The sequence below is a fragment of the Sminthopsis crassicaudata genome, chromosome 5 (assembly GCF_048593235.1).
Source record: "Sminthopsis crassicaudata isolate SCR6 chromosome 5, ASM4859323v1, whole genome shotgun sequence".
Classification (NCBI taxonomy): domain Eukaryota; kingdom Metazoa; phylum Chordata; class Mammalia; order Dasyuromorphia; family Dasyuridae; genus Sminthopsis; species Sminthopsis crassicaudata.
The window spans coordinates 161,121,634-161,142,426 of NC_133621.1; the positions used below are offsets into that span (position 1 = coordinate 161,121,634).

Consider the following 20,793-nt stretch of genomic DNA (forward strand, 5'->3'; position numbering starts at 1 on the left):
AGTGGGAAGAGGAAAGGATGATGTCAAGAAGTTGTGAGAGTTTGAGAAGGGAAAAAGAAGAAACACTGAATTTGGCCTATTTTTTTCTTACTAAAGTATGAGGCAAGGTTCCTGTTTGATAAATCATGAGCATTTATTTATATTTCTAATTAAAAAAAAACCAGGAAAAATAACTCCAAAGAGAATGTTATTTCAAATAAGAATCATATGCATGGGAGTGGACCTAACCAGACATATGCAGGGAATGTCATCAAAAACAATTACAAAATATTTTTTTAACAAATAAAAACCTAAAGCATTAAAAATATATTTAATTTTCCTGTCTGTCAATATTATAAAATTGACAATACTAGCCAAGATATCCTACAGGGATTTTATATTGTACCATCAAATTGTCAAGGAAATACTTAGATATTTGTATCTTCTGTGTATCTTATCCATATGTGTACACCCTCCAACAGTTCAGATTACAACCCATTCACTTATCATTCTTCATTCTTCTTGTCTACATCTCCCTGGAATCTTCTTTTAATGGAATAACTAGTGTTCTGGGGTCTTCTTCTAGATCTGACATTAAGTGGGTAACAATGGAACATACAAGCTGTCTTTCCATTATTCCTTTCTCTTGCTATATTACTAGCTTACCTCCCTCCTCAATCATATATCACTTTGATTTCTTTAATATATTCCAGCCTGTTTGCCCCCACCATGCATCTCTCCAGTGGCCCTTGGGTGACCTACAACTGTAATTTTTAAGAGATGGTGAGAGTATATGATTCATAGCAGCATAGGCTGCTGAACAGTACAGCAAGAAGTGTGCAGACATTAAAAACAATTCTTGATTAAAAAAAAGATTAGTCCTTTTCAAATGATATTCTACTACAGAGAATGTCCTTTTAATCTTATAATTAATTGAAGAATTCAGAAACTATGAGATACTATTGAGTGTCTTTTTGTTGATAATTAAAAAAAACTTATTATTTTATTTGGTAGAATAAAATGCTACCTTAAAGAGTCTTCTCTAATAAGTTGTTTTTCATTCATACATTAAAATCATGAGATTCCTGAACGATCACAATTGCAATTACAAAGATAACTTCATTCGACATTCTTCTGATTTTTTGGTATTAAATAAGACACACAGCTAGAAGACATGTTCACAAAAACTATTTGCTGTGGTCATAGAAAATATCTAGGGTAGAGTTAAAATCTAAGAAGCCTTCCCTATAGAAGCCAAGGTCTTTAAATATTTTGTAGATAACATGGTGCTAGTTAGATGAAGACTTTTTACTCTTAAAACCATGATAGGTAGTGGATCTCTCAGAAGATATACCTTGAATAGAAACTAGAGATGGCTAATGAACTGGGCTCAGAATTGAATAGGAAGAAGTAAGTGGGTGGGTAACACTGAAAATTTGGGAATAAGAACAGTGAACCATAATTCAGGTTGGGAAATAAAATATGAAGAATGTCAAGAGAAATAATATAAAATGCAAAGTACCAAATTTTTGGATTTTATTAGAAAGCAAGCATTTTTCAAAGCAGCTATTAGTGAATTAAAAAATAATAAAAAAAAAATAGATTTGTGGACCAGACAAGGTAAGCAAAATCTACAAGTAAATGGACACAGCAGTTTAATGTCTGTTACTTCAAAGTAGTGGGGGGGGGATTCTATTTAACGAGAACTACAAAGAAACTTAGATAGCAATTTGGTGGAAAATGGGTTTAGACCAAAATATAATAAAATTGAATGACTTAAAAGACTTGCATATAAAAAGTACCATCATTGAAATGCTAGAGAAGAATGAAATGTTTTATCCCTAACAACTGTGGAAGTAAGAAGAATTCTTAATAAGGTAGGGAGTAGAAAGACAAAGTATATATTTTTAATCATATGATTTACAAAAAGTTTTCAAAAATAAATTCAGAGCAATTAGAATAAGAAGAAAAGATTTAGATTGAAAAAAATCATTTACAATTTCTAAATAAAGCCTAACAGAGAATTGACACAAGTCTCTTAAAGACCCATATTCCACAATAAGTGGCTAAAAGATATGAGTGGCTATAAGTAGTTTTCAAGCATGAGATGTCAGCAATTATATTTTAAAAGTTCAGAATCAGTAAGAGAAATGCAAATAAAAATAACTCCCCACCAAAGCAACAATAACAACAACAACAAAAAAATTGACAAAGATTGTAAAATACTGGGGAGGGGAAATCCAATCTAATTATAACTTTGAAAAGAGACACAAATTCACTATTGGTAGAGTGAACTGGCAAACTATTGTGAAAGCAACTAGTATTTATACAAGAAAAACTTTAGATTTATTCATCTTCTTTGACCTATTGAATCCACTATTGGTTTTATACCCCAAGGAGATTAATGAAAAAAAGGAATCACTCATCTGTATAAAAATATTCATAATAATGCTATTTGTAATAATTTGAATCTGGAAACACATTGTACCCAACTATTTAAGAATAGGCAAAGAAATAATGGTATATGAATGTAACAGAATATTATGAGGTTATAAAGGATTGATCCTTAGGAAAAATTAATAGATTTGTGAGAAAATATATGAATTGATGTAGAATGAAGAAAGCAATGGTAAAACAACAATAAACACAGGCACTAAAAGATACAAAGAAATATTAAGCAACAAAAGTCAGTTCAAAAACAGTGAATGGAATTTTACTAAATGCTCACATTTTTTAAAAATAGTAAACTATAAACAAAGAGATTGGATGTTGTGAAGGTCCAGGCTAGCTCCTCTGAAGGGCTCAGAATAAGTCCTTGTCAGGATAAGCAAAAGTCCTTGCCCCACGTTGTGGACGCCAATATGTAAAGTTCTGATGTTAGGTTCTTACTAAGTGCTAATGAGATAATGACCTTCAGAGGAGCTAGCCCAAATCTTCACAATTTGGTGCCCGAATAGGGACAGACAAAATCCTGATCTCAGTGGAAAAGCCTCTCTGACCCAGAAGCGTGAGTAACAAAGAGCTAAAGTAGAATTTTAGTGAAATGGGGCAAATGCCTTCTGTTCAAGGAAAATGTTTAGAGAGCATTATTAAGGTTATGAAAAGCCAATGATTGATTATAATTTTGGAGGAGATTACTGAACTTTTAAAAACTGCAGGTCATACATCCTTGTTTTTCTCTAGAAAAAGAATTGGATCCAGATCAGTGGAAATTAGTAGGAGAGCAATTAGGTGAACACTACAATTCCAAACCAAACTCAATTTCCAAAGATACACTTCATACCTATAATTTAATCCAAATGGCTTTAAAAATTGTTATTCTAAAGGAAAAGAAGGAGCAAAATGGGCAGGTGTCAGCTAAACTAGGTGAAAAGGATGAATCAGAAAACAATGAAGTTAAGTACAATTCTGAGCAACAGGAGCATTTCCCATCTCCTCCCTTAATTCACCCTTCAGGAGTGGAGCAAGAAGGAGGAGGGGAAGAGGCAGAAATACAAACAGAATTGCCTATTAAGCAGCCTATGACAAGATTAGAAAAAGTATTGATTAAGGATAAGGGAGAAGGACAGGATATAAGTGATTTTATACATGCATATCCTGTGATTGAAGATATTGACTCTGTAGGTCAAAAAAGGAGAAGATATGCACCTTTAGATTTGAATAAAATTAAAGATTTGAAAAAAAAGGTTGTGCCCTTTATGGGGCATCAGCTTATGTTAAAATGTTACCAGATGGTTTGTCTTATGAAGTCCTAACCCTGAATGATTGGAAATCCATAGAAAGGACATGTCTAGAACCTGGACAAAACTTATAGTGGCTTGCGGAGTTTCATGAATTATGTAAAATCCAAGTTAGATGCAATTTGGAAATAGGAGTTAACACACAATTCACTTTTGAGCAATTAGCTGGTGAAGGTCGGCATGGAGAGAATTCAGAACAGATTAATTATCCCATGACAGTGTATGAGCAAATTGCTAAGGCTACAATAAAAGCTTGGGGTTCCCTCCCCGAACAGAAAGATCAGGGGGAAGCTTTCACTAAAATAGAGCAAGGTCCCAATGAACCTTTTGTGGATTTTGTGGGACATTTGCAAACTGCTGTCAAAAGAACTATTGGAGAAAATGCAGCTACAGAAATAATGACCAGACATCTGGCTAAGGAAAATGCCAATGAGATTTGCAAAAGAATTATATGGGAACTGGACAAAGATGCTTCTTTAGAGGAGATCATAAGATGCTGTGCTACAGTGGGAACAGATGCTTTTTACACCCGGATGATGATGAACATGGAAAGACAGGGTCCCTCCTGGCAAGGGACTTCTAGAGAAACTCATCGATGTTTCCAATGTGGAAAAATTGGATATCTAAGAGCTCAGTGCAGGTATGGAGACAGAGTGAGAAGACAGGGTGAAAGAAGACCTAAAACCCCATGTCCAAAATGCAACAGAGGACTCCATTGGGCATCAGAGTGTAGACTAATTCAGGGAAATGGGATGAGGGGCCCAGGTCCAGGGCCCCAGGCAAAAAAGATTTGGGGCATGATGGCAGCTGATGTTATACCCAAAGAGCCTTTAGAAGGTCAGGACTCTGCTGTGATCTATCAGCCAAAATGCAATCACATGGAAGAAAGGGATTACCTGATCAGTCAGCCAAAAGGCAATCAGATTGCAAAAATGGATTACACTTGGGGAGAATACAGGCCTTTTAAACCAATAGGGCTGTGTCTAGTGCAAACAACTCCAATGTAATTGCCAGATGATGAGAAGAGATTTAAAAAAGTGGTAAATAGAAGGAAATTAGATAGGTTAACTGCCTGGGAGAGAGGGTTTGCTTGTATTTTAACAGACAGAAGGAAACAGATGAAGAAGGAAACAGATAGGTGGCAACAAGCACCTGGAGAGAGAGAGACAGAAAAAGAGAAAAACCTCAAAACAAAGGAGAAAATCTAAGAAACATCTGACACCGAAAGAGCACGGCTAATAAGAAGACTGTTAAAGAACTTTAAAACCAGCAGGAATCATTGGATTTTTAACACAAGATGAGACTAATGGACAATGGACGTGTGGACATTTATAAATTCTCAATTTATGATCATTTGATCATGTTATTTGTTAAATACTTCTAGCATGTGTTACTATGTAATTATGTGTAATACCTCCCATATTGATGGATTTATGTTTCAAGGTCATGACCACCCTATGTTCTAAATCAAAAGAAAGGGGGAGATGTTAGGTTCTTACTAAGTGCTAAGTCGGTACTTAACAATTCTCTAGTCCACACCTTTTGGTTCTGGCCTTTAAGGGGAGTTTTACTCCTTTGAACTTCTGGAGAGGAGCTTGCATCTTTAAAAGGAGCAAGTTCATTGGTAGAAGTAATTTCCCCACAAGCCCTTGCGTTCTCACACACCCATTCTCTGGGAGGATAAAAGAAGACAACATTGAGCAAGGAGAGAGTAGAATCTGGGCCAGAGTTGGGACTGCGGAGGAGGAGTTCTGGATTAGATCAAGGAGAAGCGTCCTGTGGATTCTCAAGTCCAGCAGTCCCACACTTTTGGAGGGGAAGGTTCCAGAAGCCTCCCAAGAAACCTGCTCACAGAGAAAAGATTATACAGAAAAGAAACCTCCTCCCAGAGAAGGATTACAGTTGAGAAACAACAGAACATTACAGGATGTAGTACTGGACATAATTAATATACTTAGTTATTTTTATTAATTATTTATAAGAAATATATTTTTGGAGATGCTTTTATAGTTTGTGGGTTTTCAGTCATGACTGGCTCTTCATGACACCAATTAGGGTTTTCTGGGCAAAGATACAAAAGTGGTTTGCTAGCTCCATCTCTAACTCATCTTACAGATAAGGACACTGAAGCAAACAATATTTGTTGGAGTACATGTCTGAGGCCAGATTTGAACTATGGAATAAGAGTCTTCTTTTTTCCAGGTCCAGCTCTCTGTCTACTATGCCGTGTGTGTGTGTGTGTGTGTGTGTGTGTGTGTGTGTGTGTGTGTGTTTGTGTATATATGTGTGTCTCAATAAAAATGTTTTGAAAGATTTCATGGCAATAAAGAATTTTGATCAGTACTTATTAATAGTCTTAGCTTTTTGCTGATTTTTTTCTAAATATCTACAATTCTTTCTGTGTAGCTAGATCAATGCTTTCAAAATTGTGTTTTCTCCAATTTAGAACACTTTTGTATGAATATGGTTTAGTTCAACTACTCTTCCCAAATGCATTTTTTTCATTACTTTTTCTGCTTTCTCTGTAGGATCTCAGTCTAAATGTGACAGTTCCATATAAAGTTTTTTTTTAATTTAGTTGTTCAAATTATTCATTTAAGGTTACTTCATAGATATTTTATAAAAGTTTTGGAAATTACAGAAGCATCTTTGCTGAAAAAAATAACTAAATGACTTTTTTGCGTGTTTTTTTTTTCTATATAGGAACTTATTGAGGTTGACAGTGAAGTGGTATTTGAATTAGCTTCCTATATTTTACAGGTAAGAAATAATCCCATTTCTATATTTTAAGACTATGTAGTTAATTAGAAAAGAGATATGGTTAAGAACTTGATAGACTTATTGGGGAATTGTACCCCAAAAAAGGATTTATGGTTTGGGCCTGCCTATCTTCTCCTTTAGTAAAGAGATTTTCTGAGCCACAACCCCCACTCTCTGTCCCCCAAATACACAGAGAAAGAAGAGCAGAAGGGTCATAGTAAATTAATTAAAATCACATTGCCGTAATTATCAGCTCTTAGGGTAAATAAGTATCCCAAACAGGCAGCTCTTCATGAAAACCCAAACTAAAAATAATCTACTGCCAATAAATAAAGGGGAAAAACACAGTAAATCATTTAAGTAATTAGCAAATACGCGTGCAAACATGGTCAGAATGCTATGACTTGCAACCACTGATTAATTGTCTCCTTAACTGCTTCCAGCCAAATTCAAGGAAGGATATTAGATCAAAGCTTCCAGTTAATGAATTAAACCCTACTTATCCAGTCCTAGAGATCAGGTCTTTATTAAGGAAAACTTTCTGCAAAATCTGAGCCAGAAAAATTGGTGTATGTGTCATTCAGTCATTTTTCTCCGGATTTACTGCTCCAAGCAAATTAAGCAACTAATAAAAGCTAACAGAATTATTAGCTGGAGTGACAAGAAAGAGACTTTTAGCATGGACAAAAGGGAAAATGTTCTGCATCACAGAACATTAGATGCAACAGTTGAAAGGTATATTAAAGCAAATTCATTTATTTGAATAACAAATATTGATTGAATGCCTAATGTATATCTAGAAGACCTAGAATTGGTTGCTGAAGAAAATGCAAGGATGAATAAGAGAATGTCCCTACAAGAAGCTTGTATTCTGGTAGGAGAGAAAGATACGTGCACAAATAATTGTGGTACAAGGCAAAATGTTATATAGAGAGGTACAAAGGAACAGGTGGCTCTTGCTCTATCTATGAAGACAGAGCTGGTCCTGGCTCATCTCCTGCTCCTGTTACCCAGGGGTAACTAGGGGAAATGGTAGTGAATCTACACAAACAGTTTGGGTCCAGTGTGGAGCAGGGTCAAGATTTTGGAGTGGTCTGAGAGAAATAACTAATGTGGATTTCCCCCTAAGCACATATGTATCCTTGAATAAGTACTGACCCAGCCTCCCCAGCAGCCATTAATCTAAGAATAAACCAAATGAAATCAGATTTATCAGGGACACTCTGGGTCAAGTTGACCCCACAGACCTCAAAGTTGCCCATTCCCTTATTGTTTTCTCCCATGTATGACCTTCTCTAGCTCAGTGTTGTATGTTCCTTCCAAATGAATAACAGCTCCTTTTGCCCTTTGCTTATGAATCTTTTGCTGCTCTTGTTGCTAAAGGCTGAGTCTCCAGGCTACTTAGACTAGTCATAGACCCAGTCCTATTACAGATGAGCCCAGAAGCAAGGTCCTTACCTGAGCCAGTTTACTCCTCCTTGGGCCTCCCTCCCTCCTTCCCAGTGACCAACCATAAAGATGCCAAATTTAGAATAAATAGTAGATCTTCATAGTCTCCTGTGGCTCCCAAGTACAAAAGATCTACCCCTCTGTGCCTTCTTGGTATATGAGATTACAGCTGTGTACAGCTATGCTTGCTCTTTGTTTTTGATTCCTCACCTTGATAGAATAATGGAGCAGATTACTTTTTTATAAATACTTAGCATTTTGGAATTAAGTTAGTCTGATGGAGAAACCAGAAACAGAAAAAAAAAGTTTTGAGTTCTGAAGCTAGCAATGAGATTGTTATACTGATATTTATATATGTTCTTTGTTTCAGGAAGCAAAGGGAGATTTTTCCAGGTAAGTCTGCAGGAATTACTTTCCTTCTTTGTACTGTTTATATTTAGAATAATGCATTTGCTGCTATAAATTTTGAATGAAGACATGAGTTGTAGTTTCAGTTGACTGTTGAGCATTCTATACTTTCATTATGAGGCATCATTTGTTGCTTTGAGATTCAAGACTTAACGTCCTAAGCTCTACCCAGTGCTCTGTCTTCAGTCTTCCAATGCTATATACCGCAGAGAGAGCCTATACATCTCTATTTAGTATGAGAATAGCTGGGAAACCACACCTTATATCAGTGCAGGAGAAGATAGTCTCAAAGCTTTGTGTTCTGGGATTGATTTAAAAAATCACCACCACCACCACTTTCTCCACTCAAAAGGATGACTTTGCTCTGATTGAACACAATATGGTTATAGGTAATCTGGACCCTCTCAGCTAACTTTTTTTTCCATTTACATATTATAGTGAATTTCCTCTCCATTAACAAATGGATCTTGGTCTCAAAAGAATTGTTACTGCAAATGGAGACCTTATTGATAAAAAGGAATAATCTATATGCCTACCTCACTTCTTCCTTCTCCTTTCCCACAGTTTAGAACTCAGTTACAAGTTTGTCAACAATATTCATCACTTGAATACTTACGGGATACATTAATAAAATTTGCTTATAACTTCAGGAAATCTGCAAAGCTGCAAATTTTAATTATAAAATCAGCTTCATCAACACTACATCAGGCAGGGGGGCTAAAAGAAATTGCTTAGCAGTATCTTTCAGCAACATCATTGCATCCTATCCTAGATGTTGTATTGTAAATGTTCTTAATGGAATTAAGATTCAAGTGAAAGATATGCATTATATCTCTGAGTCTGTTTATTGAATTGTTCTGAGGTCAGCAGAGCTCATTCTTTGGTTTCAAGGTCCACAAAGTTTCTAAATGACCTATTAAATAGCAACAACAATAATTCTGTGTTGGGGCTTAAGATTTGGGTACAGAAATAGGAAATTCAGCATAATAAAGCTTTAAATAAAAATCACTCCATCACTCTCCCTCCTCCTGGCTCATCCTTCATAGCACCAAATAGTCTAAACAACATGCCCCATTTCCTTTGGTGGTTTCTCTGAACTCTCATAACCTTGTTTTCTCTCAGACCTTACAATACTTATAAGCTGACTGATTCATGGGGGTCATAGTTGCTTTCTCTCCTTTTCCCTGCCTGTATTTCTTCTGAGGCCCCATTAATCAGAGATGTATGACTAAAGCTGCAACCATTTTAAAGTCCCTCTAGAATGGTTAAAAGAAGGATCTCTCTCCTAAGCTCTGTAAACTGCAGCCTATAACAACTGCTTCAAAATTGTGGGGCCTTTTCTACAAAGTTTCTTATATCTAGTGTAGGTATGAGCTGCTGGGACACAAACTGAACATATCTACCAGGATTTCACTCTATTTTTAGAAATCCCTGGAGATGCCTCTGGGGTTTTGTCAAAACAATTTGAAAACTATCGGTCCAGTGAATTTCAATCTGTACTGTACATTTAACCTCAGGTTTATCAGGGTGTGCTTATTTTCCTATTTTCCTCCCCCCCCCCTTTTTCCCCAGCTCTGAACTGTTTTTAAAAAATCACTTAATTTTTAAAAATGTTCTGACAGGCTGGAATGTGCTTTATGAACACATAATCTTGCCTTGCAGAGCTTGGGTCTGTGTGGCCTCTATGCTCTTCTGCAGTCAAGGAAGCAGGGGTTTGGCCTCTGCAATAATTTATGGCTGCCTAATGAGTACACAGAATGCTAGCGGGGTTGTTACAGAAGAACGCCGTCTCCGGGGTTGCCTTCGTTTGTCACAATGCCTCTGAGCAGTTTGGTTGTCCCCGTCACTGTCAGGAGAGGGAGGGAGAGACACAGGAAGACTTCTCTTGATCAAAAAAGCTGGTAACATCAAACTCATTGAATAGTTGGGAGGCGAGTGAAGCATTCTATTGAATTCCCTGATAAATTATACTTTTTGGAATAAGCCTGAGATTATCATCCTCCTTTCTATTCTGCTCCTCTCCCCCTTAATACCCCCAAATTTCAGGATTCTTTTTTAATATTATTTTAATTATTTTAAATACATGTAAAGAAGTTTTTAGCATTCATATTTATAAAAATTTTTGTTCCAAATTTTCCTCCCTCAGTCCCTTATCTCCCTTCTCCCCAAGACAGCAAGACATAGATTAAACATGTACAATTCTTCTAAATTTCCATATTTCCATATTTGTTGTGTTGTGCAAAAAAACAAAACAAAACAACAAAAAAAAACAAGGAAACAGCAGCAAAAGTGAAAATGCCATTCTTCCATAAACATTCAGTCTCCATAGTTCTCTCTTTGGATTTGATTGGCATTTTCCATACCAAGTCTATTGGAATTGCCATGAGTCACCGTGTTGTTGAAAGGAGCCAAGCCCATCACAATTGATCGTCATGTAATCTTATTGTTACTGTGTACAATGTTCTCTTGGTTCTGCTCATATCAGGATGCTTAGAAATATTTTATATTTCTAGTATTAGAAGCTATAAATTCAGAAAAGAAATCTACTTTCTGAATCTTCCTAGAAAGGTACAACTAGACTGTCCTTAACAACAAAATACGGAGTTTATCATTAACATCTGAAGTTGGCAAAATGTACTTAATGAAGTTTTGTCTACTTTTAGGAAGACTCACTTCAAGGCCCAGGTTCCAATTTCATCTCTGCCCCTAGCTATATCCCCTTAGTAGGTGAACCTTGGCTTGATCCATTTAATCTCTTTGAGCCTCGTTGCGCTCTCTCTCTCTCTCTCTCTCTCTCTCTCTCTCTCTCTCTCTCTCTCTCTCTCTCTCTCTCTCTCTCTCTCCTTCTCTTTCTCTCTCCCTCTCTCCCTCTCTCTCTCTCTCTCTCTCCCTCCTTTCCTCCCTCCCTCTCTCTCTCTCCCTCCTTCTCCCTCTCTCTCTCTCTCTCTCTCTCTCTCTCTCTCTCTCTCTCTCTCTCTCTCTCTCTCTCTCTCTCTCTCTCTCTCTCTCTCTCTCTCTCTCTCTCTCTCCCTCCTTCTCCCTCTCTCGCTCTCTCTCTCATTCTCTCTCCCTTTTTCTTCCTATCTCCTTCTTCTCTCCCTCCCTTTCTTTTTCTACCTCCTATATGTGTTCAGTTTAGAATCTACATTAAGAATTTATTTTATGTATGACCCCCTGCATAAGTCTTTGAAAACCAATTATTGTTTCTAGCAGTATTTAACAGAGTGATTTTCTTCTAAGAAATATGCCCTGTCAATACAATATTTTAGATAAAATATAATTGACAAAATTATATATTAGCTTTATGGAAAATTCTTTCTATAACAAATTATAAAACTTCCCTCTTTTTTTCCATAAAGTCAAATAGCCTCCCAGATTTATGTACATATATACACAAGGAAAATTAAGTCTTTCATGACTTTATTTGAATTGATAATTTACCAGAAGAGATTATATTGTTCTAGAAAGTATATTTATCTTTTCAACAATAGTTGTTGGTTACATACCAACATCTTTTTGCCCAAAATAATGAGTTAGAGAAATTCTGTGAAAAACATTATCAATGCTCCTCCCCAAATTAACTTATAATTAGTGACTCCAGTGCAAAGGTGATAAGAAAGATTTAGTGATTGGATGACAGGGGCAGATAATAGGCAGAGACAAAGAATATTTGCTGGGAAATATGCTTCAGATACAAGAAACAAGAGGGACAAAGTTTTATAAACTGTACAGAGAAGTCTGATGTTTCTATATCATTTATACTTTCTTTAAAAAAGAGTTGAAGAAAGAGAATGCCAAAAAAATCATCAAATGAAATGGTTGTATCCTAGTAGAAAGGAAATAACTGGTTTCCAATGTCCAAGGTATTTCTAAATAAGCTTTCTGTTTGTTAGAACAAAAATCAAAATCAATACTAAGCTAAACATAAGAATAAAAATGAAAAGATATGTTATGCAATTTAAGCGGTGTCAACCTAGTCCATTTAAACAAGCTATTGACATTGAAAATTAGGAAATAGATAAAAAGAACTGCCATCAGTGAAGACTATCACCATTTCCTATCTAATGTAAAACAGTCACCTAACCATCAGACCAAATTAGTACAGAAATTGCCTAAGCTACAAACTATTGATCTCCTAGCCAAGCAAGAGCAATGAAGGGAAACATCAGAATGTGATATAGACTGGTTTATAAAATCTTACAGGAAAGGATGATGGAAGATTATGAGAAATATGCATTCCACTCTTACTGATTTATGGTGACAAAATCCAAACACTCTCATCCTGTGTACACATTCTCATCCATGCTCATCTATAAATTCTTCCCAAAAGACCACCCAATTTCTTGTGGGGGACTTTCCTTTATATCATGTAACATTTTCTGGATTCCAGTAAAGCATAAAGTAGGGATGGTATACAATCTATATTGTTAAAGGAATATATTAGTGAGATCATAGACCCATCAAAGTAAAATATATATTATATATATATATATATCTATATCTATATATCTATATATAGATATATATATATATATATATATATACATATATCTGAGTTATGAATCAGGGGCATTACAAATGTTTCTTTAGGACTAGTTTACTTATTTAGGAATGAAGAATTTTAAAAGAACTTTTGCATATATCAAACAAAGAGCCACAAATAGGGTTAGTTAACAGGGAGGGAATATTTGTTTCTCTAGCAGTCCATCCTTATGGCTTCCAGTCCTCTGCTAGCCCCACTTCTGTATCTGATCCCAGGCTACCAGCCCTGAGGATCTCATCACTATTGCCAAATGCCCTCTTCTTCCTCAGCTAGTTCTGAAGTTAAAGGGCTGCCCTGCCTGAGGCCAGGAGACCTAAGCCTGGACAGCCCTGACCTTCCAGCCAAGCCCACAGTCCCCTCTGATCTTCCAGTGTTTTGGGACAGCTGCATTTCTAACCTTTCTTCCAGGATAGTGGCTACTAATCTGATGGTCATCAACAGATTAACAGATTATGCCTTGGCTGGCACTTCTATTCCTAATCCTACTGGTTCTTTGATTCACTAGAGAAGATAATATGATAGTGAAAAAACAAACCAATCCAATCCAATTTAGAAGCTATATGAACATGGGAAGATCATGTAACCACTTTGTACGTCAATTTGCTTATCTGTCTAATAGAGATAATTCCTGCAGTACCTACTTTATAGGGCTACAGTGAATATCGAATGAGAAAATAGTAGGAAGTGTTTTGTAAACCTTAAAAATCTACATAAATATAAGCTGTTATTATTATCAATGATGATGATGATGATAACCTTTTATGCAACAATATGTTTCCAGTATATGGAAATAGCATTCATTAAAAATTAAAAATGACTTTATAGAAGGCAGTTGAATGAACTAATTAATGTTTGGGGTATCAGAAAAACCACAGTTTTTGTTGATAATATATGTGATATCAATATATATATATGTGTGTGTATATATATATATATATATATATATGAATATATATGCATACAGTACATACATACATACATACCAGAGAGAGAGAGAGAGAGAGAGAGAGAGAGAGAGAGAGAGAGAGAGAGAGAGAGAGAGAGAGAGAGAGAGAGAGTGTGTGTGACTATTTCTCCCAAAGACCATAGAGGTATAAAAAATCTTGAGGATTTTATCTTATTTAATTTTAACTTCTTCAACAAATCAAAAACTAAAATAATTTTAAATATTGACCCCTTTTTAAAAAAAGACACCATAGCCAAAAAAACTAATTTTATGCAGCTTGACAAGATATAAAAATTATTTAGTTATGTTGGAATTCTTTTGTAAAGAACACATTGTTATATACAAAGTACAAAGCATGGCATTATTCCTAGGAAGTTATTTTACTCTGCCCTAAAAGATTGTTTGATATTTTTTCTCATTTACTTGAATAAAGGCTTGAATAAATGTTTATCAAATGTGCAGATGCCACCAAGCTAGGAGAGATTGCTAACCCATTGGATGACAGATTTGGGATCCAAAATTTATTTCCACAGTCTGGAACATTGGACCACACCTAAGGAGATACAATTTCCAAAGAAAAATATAAAGTTTTTTTTAGTTGTTTTTTTAAATCGGTTTCACAAGTACAAAGTTGAGGATGTTTTGGCTAGAAAATCTTTTGTCTGAAAAAAGATCTGAGGCTATCGGTGGACTATTGAATATGAAGCAACAGTGTAATATGGCAACCAAAAAGGAAAAAAAAAAACAACTATGATATTAGGTTTCATCAGGGGAAGAGGGGAAAGAATTATTTTTGAAATAACTTCCATATGCCAGGTATTGTGTTAAGTACATTGTAAATATTTCACTTGACCATCACAATAATTCTAGAAGATAAGTGCTAATTTACCCATTTTACAGCTTTGGAAAGTAAGGCAGTCAGATTTTTAAGTGATTTGCCCAGAATCATATTACTAATAAATATCTGAGGGTGGATTTCAGCTTAGCTCTGCAGGCTCAATGCTCAGCATCATCTTGCTGCTTCTAAAAGGGTCACAGCATCCAAAAAAACGCTCAGCCCTGATCAGATGATTTCTGAGATATTGTTGTGTTCAAGTTGTAGGAGCCAAATTTTAGGATTGATATTGCTAAACCAGAGTACACACAAGGGAAAATAACCAGGATGGTGAATGACCTTACTGTCATGACATAAAAATTAGTTGAAATAAGGAAAAATATTTAGCCTGAAGTAGTGAAGAAGCCATGAGAACTGTTTTCATACATTTAAAGAACTGTCATGAAAAGGAAAGGTTGCACTTCTCTTTGGCCCTGGGTCAGAGTCTCCCTGAGTTCAGACCCAGAGCTTTATCCATTGTGCTTCCTGGCTGCCAACATTCTATGAGAGTAATGCAAAAATATCTCAGGAGTTTTGGGGGCCCACTATGGGCACACACACACACACACACACACACACACACACACACACACACACACACACAGTCTTCAAGCAGAGGCTGAATGCGATTGTCAACTTTACTGTAATTTATCCTTTTTTTTGTAATTTGTCTGGAGCACCAAGAAATTAAGACTTTTCCCAGGGTAATACACCCTCAGAGGTAGATCTTGAAACTGGGCCTTCCTAACCCCAAGGCCTACTCTCTACCCACTAGCCTCTGCTGCCAAAACAAATACAGAAATGAGGAAATTCCTCCCCTCTGGGAACTTAAGATTCTGTAGACTTCAGCATCAATAAAAACTTATACCCAAATTGTCAGTGTTTTTTAAAAGTATCTTATACCTTCATCAAATATAGTAAAACATAAATCATTGACATCAAAAACAGAAATTTATACCTGTATCCACAGACTCTGGTGAAATATATCTGTTAGATGGGATTTTTTGGTATGAGAATTGGTCTAGTTATCGACACCAGATCAGCAAAGTAAAGCTGCCTTACATCTGAGTTGGAATATGGAAATAGTTTTGTTCTAGAGAACTTAATGTTAATATTTAAAATAGGGATCTACCTATGGAATATGAATTAGTATCAGTTAGCAAATAGCACCTGAAAAAGACTGATTTTGAAGGAATATAACATAAGGATCTCTGGGTTGAACTTTTATTACCCAAAGGACGATGTGCTGCTACAAAATGGTATCTTGAGATTCTCACAAGTCATGTGCTGAGGGGAAGAGCACCCTGGCCTCTATTAGCATCACCATTTCAACAAACCACAGAAACTAAAAAAAGAAGAAGAAAAGTAGAGTTTGAAGACTTGAGGTCAGCTTTGACAGCTGTTCACAAGCATAGGCTAACCAAATCCTGAAATCAGAAGCTCAGAAATCAGGTTAAAATGTCATTGTGTCATTTGACTGCAAATCCTAAATCCTGCACCTTCTAGAGGTTTTCAATTTTTTTTGTAATAATACACATCTTCATAAATAAAACAATAGGCAAGAGTATGATTGAAGTGTTAAATTTCAGTTTGATTTGGAAAATGATGAACATTACAAACTAGGTTTGATTGTTTTGTTGATATTCTAGATTTTAAAAAGTGATGGAAAAAATGTTAATTAAACATTACACCTAAAAGTATATCTTTCATTTTTTTCTAGAAATCTGATTGGTAAATATTTACCAACACACACATTTGCTATGTGATGTTATACAAATAGTGACCTTCATTAACAAAAGGAAATTCATTATCATCTCTGTTTCAGAGCAGGGAGATGAACCATTTAAGTGAGCTAAAAAAGTCTACTTGACATCCAGAAACACTACATCCCAATTAAAAGAAAATCTTTTCATGATTATGTTGTCAGCAGCCTTGAAAGATAAGAGAATGAGGTCTTTGGAGGTGGGAGCAGTATTAATATTTTTTTCATTTCCTAAAATATATCTCATTCTTTTTAAGAGTACTTATAAGTAATTTAGTATAGCATTTTCAAAATCTATAAAGGACCATTTTACTAGTCTTTTTGGTTATACAAAACAATGTATTCTGAGTAGGTCATAGGATAATGAAATAGTAACAAGTGAACTATTACCAAAAAATAACAATAACAAAAGAACAAGGAGCTAGGTTTTTTTTCTGAAATCCTTGCCCCCAATAATAAAAACATTTATGCAAATTATTATTTTAAGCAAGATGACACAGGTTATTTTCCTGTCTCTCCAACAGACAATATTGAAAGTTCATTAAGGAGCTGTACAGTTAATCTCACAGGATACCCTACCCTTTAATAGTATTATTTCGATCTTAGATAAATGTCCAAAATATCCACATTGAGTCCATTTCAGATAATAACGACTGTTTGATCATTTGAAACTTATTTTCTTTAATTTTTGTGACTGACTCCATGAGATTCAACAGATGTTACTATTATTAGAATTAATAGAAAATTAGTAGATTTTCTGAGCCCCCTAGAACGATTAGTAAAAATATCCAGAACCTGATGTTCACAGGGTTTGGAAGGTTTGCCATGAAACTGAAGTAACTTGTTAATGACTATTAGCATGCAAATTTCTGTTTTTCTTTTCTGGGAAATTTGATGAGGGGAGAGAGTGGGGATGAGAAGAAGCAGCAAGAATCCTTTAAAAGTGAAAACCTATTTTGAACCCCAGAGAAAATTATTTGGAGAAGATTTGAACTGATTCTGACTTGTTTTGGGTAACTCAGAAGGAAAGATTTTTTTCTCTATAATTTTCAAATAACTTGAAAAGACCTTGAGGTCAAAGATAATTTTAAAACAGCTAAAACCCAGCATGCTAGTAAGACCTCTTCAGAGGAACAGAATCTGCAAGAATTTGAAACAAAATGTTAAATAAGGAAGTTACCATCCTAATTTGCTACAGAAATCTTTGGGGCAAGCATAGAATGACTTTGTACTCAGTTTTAAATTACATAACATCAGAGTTTCACATCCTTGGGATGGAGGGAAGAGTTCTATTGTTGGATATGTTCATAGAGTATGTATAAGAACAATACAAAAAGAAGGAAATGAATGTTGCAGCAATTCTCTTTCATTATATACTTTTATCATTTCCTAGTTGCTGAATTAACATTTTACCTTTCAACAACAACAACAACAACAACAAAAAATCTGAGAAGCTTATGTTGTAAAGTCAACATACATACCATTACATTAAGTTCATACCTTTCAATAAACGGATAATGCAATAAATGCAATAAAGTGATGTTCCAGGCACTGAGCTAAGGGCTGCGGATACAAGTGCATAAAGTATGAGAATGAGATAGTCTCTGCCCTTAGATGCTTGCATTCTTCTTGTTATGGTTTTTGCTTGTCTCCTTGAAGATAACCATGGCATCAGGGAGATGATTCCATGCTTTGCAAGTGAATTGGATTTCAGTGAGGGAGGGCTGGGCAAGGTCAGCTGCCTCACCCGTGCACAGCCATCTGGTCCAGTGGTCAGATACAGATCAGGATGACTAAAGATGGCCCTGGAGACAATGGGAGGCCTTGGATTTTTTAAGCTAAAGTCTTAAATTTGATTGATGCAATGCTCTATCAGTGATTAAGGCTAAATATGAAAGAAATGGGGCAAATGGTGAAGACAATGTATAAGGACAAGCTCAAAACTGGAGAATGGAGAGATGATATGGAGCTCAATTTCCTAGGGATAGAGGGTAGTCAGAATTATGGCAGAAGTGTAAGCATCTTGGAACTGATAGAAACTTTAAGAGAGTATTTCATCCAATTCCTTTATTTTACAGAAAATGAAACTGAGTCTTAACTTATAAGAGTTAAGTTGTTTTTGATTTTTTGTTTGTTTGTTTGTTTTTTAACCCAAGATTACAATGCTAGTTAGTTGCAAAGCTGAGACCATAATACTTGGAGGTGGACATCAATCCATTTCTTCCTGACTCCACAGAGTAAACTGCTGCTTCTCACACCTTTTTCTTGCTTAAGCATATTTGGGTTTCACTTGTTTAATAGTTTTACCTAGAAAAGAGGATCCGTAAACATATTTTTTCTACTAAAAGTTTTGATCAAGGCAAAATTTTAAAATAAATAAATGCTTAGCCTTTGTAATGGTGAAGCACAAGCCATAAGAAAGCCTAATTTCTGTTCACTGATAATGATTTGACAATAAATCTTTACCCATAGCTCAAAATAAGATAGAATCATAGCTTTGGAGAAGCCCTCAAAATGTCACATCACCTCCCTCTTGGCCTATGGCACTGGATGTCCATTACAGAACATATTGCAAAAGTTCCCATAATGCCAGAGTGCCTTGAGTAATGTTCAGAGTTACTGACTCCTCCTTGTATACCTAAAAAAACGAGTTTTTCTTACAAACACTACCCACTGCTCTGGTGTAGAATAATTTTTGCTTTAGCCATCTAAAACAGATGGTTAACCATCTGTGCTTTTTAGGGATCTGGAGAAAGATGCTTGATGACCTTTTCTAGTACACTGACCATTTCACTGGAATGATGAAAAGAATAATAATCATTTTTTCTCATTATGAAATTGTAGTTCATTTAAGAATTATCTAGCATTCCACAAAATTAAGTAAATATACATAGTTCATTGGGTTAACTTGGCCAAAAACATGTTTTGAATATTTTATATTTTCGATGTGTCTCCAGACCAGTTCATTGTGTAACATCATAACTTTTTGACTTTAGTTAATTTTTTTATATTGAGGAAACCCATTTTAGAAAGATCGTCTAAGAATATTCTGTCTCTCCTTTTAATCATGAGCAGCTCTGTTTTTTCTAAGAGTTCTGTCCTGAAAGGATGTTTTATTTTTCTCCAATTGAGAATGAGCACATGGTGAGTTCTGTTGACCCTTCTCAATGTGCACTTGCCTGCTGCCACCTGACCTTTGGAGCATTTGGCTACATTTCTAAAAATATTTGTCAAAATACCTTTTTAGGTCAGTGATTGGAAACTTCATCTTCTCTCCTAAGCTATTCCCATGGCATTTAGAGAGCAACAGAAATCAGATAACATTCCTCAGAAAAGACGGCAAATCAGATGTAGATAACATAAATGATTAAAGAGAAAATTGTGGTGCTGTTATTTTAGAAATGTCATGTAAAGAGAGGTAAGTGTAAGAATGGGATTTTGCTGACACTTTTAACAACATTCACAAAAAGGGATTATGTTGAGAGTGAATTATTTTAAAGGACTTAGATTCTCCTGACTCCAGCGCTGGTGCTCTATCTACTGTGCTATCTAGCTGCCCTCAAGATTTAGAAACATGATGATGATTATGTGTACTGAACTCTGTAATGTTGGGGCATAAGTTTGAATTGTGTGTGTGCCGGATACAGGCTGTGTGATCTGGGACAAGTCATTTTCACTACTGTGTGCCCTACTATGTCTGTAAAATGAAGAGGTTATATAAGATGTCACTGGTCCTCTTTGAAAATGAAGGATGAACAATTCAACTAAAGATGATCTAAGATCCCTTCCACATCTTAAACTATAAACCTATGGAAAAATAGAAAGCATAATTTCTTTTTTTAAGGTGAAGTTTAGATTTTTAAAATTTTTAAATTAGATTTTGTTTTTCTTATCAGAAAAAAAATTTTTTCTCCCTCTCACCCCTCCACAACTTGAGAATTAAAGAAAAATAAAACACCTCTTACAAAGATATACTGTCAAGCAAAACTAATTGTTCAAATTTGTCATGTCTAAAAATATATGTTTCATTTTGCAGTTTGACACCTCCCCTCCCCACCCACCCCTCTCTGGAAATAGGTAGAATATTTCATCATCAGTCCTCTGGAAGCATAGTTGGTCATTACAGTTTTCACAGTTCCCAAGTCTTCAAAATTGTCCATGGTTTACAGTATTGGTGTTAGCGCATAAATTGTTTTCCTGCTTGTACTCCCTTCAGTCCCTCTGCATAATTTTATATATATTTGCCCAGGCTTCACTGAAACATAACCTTCATCATTTGTTCCAGCACAATAGAATTCCATCACATTTATATCCAACAACTTGTTCGGCCAC

General features: G+C 35.5%; 1 protein-coding gene across 8 annotated transcripts in view; it reads left to right on the plus strand.

The window, feature by feature from the left end:
* The window catches only part of FRMD4A (FERM domain containing 4A), a 733,796-nt gene that overhangs the window by 602,827 nt on the left and 110,176 nt on the right, over positions 1–20,793 (plus strand). For all 8 annotated transcript variants that reach the window (XM_074268578.1, XM_074268579.1, XM_074268581.1 and 5 more), the window contains 2 exons: positions 6,423–6,479; positions 8,299–8,321. In XM_074268578.1, the coding sequence (XP_074124679.1) occupies positions 6,423–6,479; positions 8,299–8,321 (80 nt within the window). The remainder of the gene's footprint in view (positions 1–6,422; positions 6,480–8,298; positions 8,322–20,793) is intronic.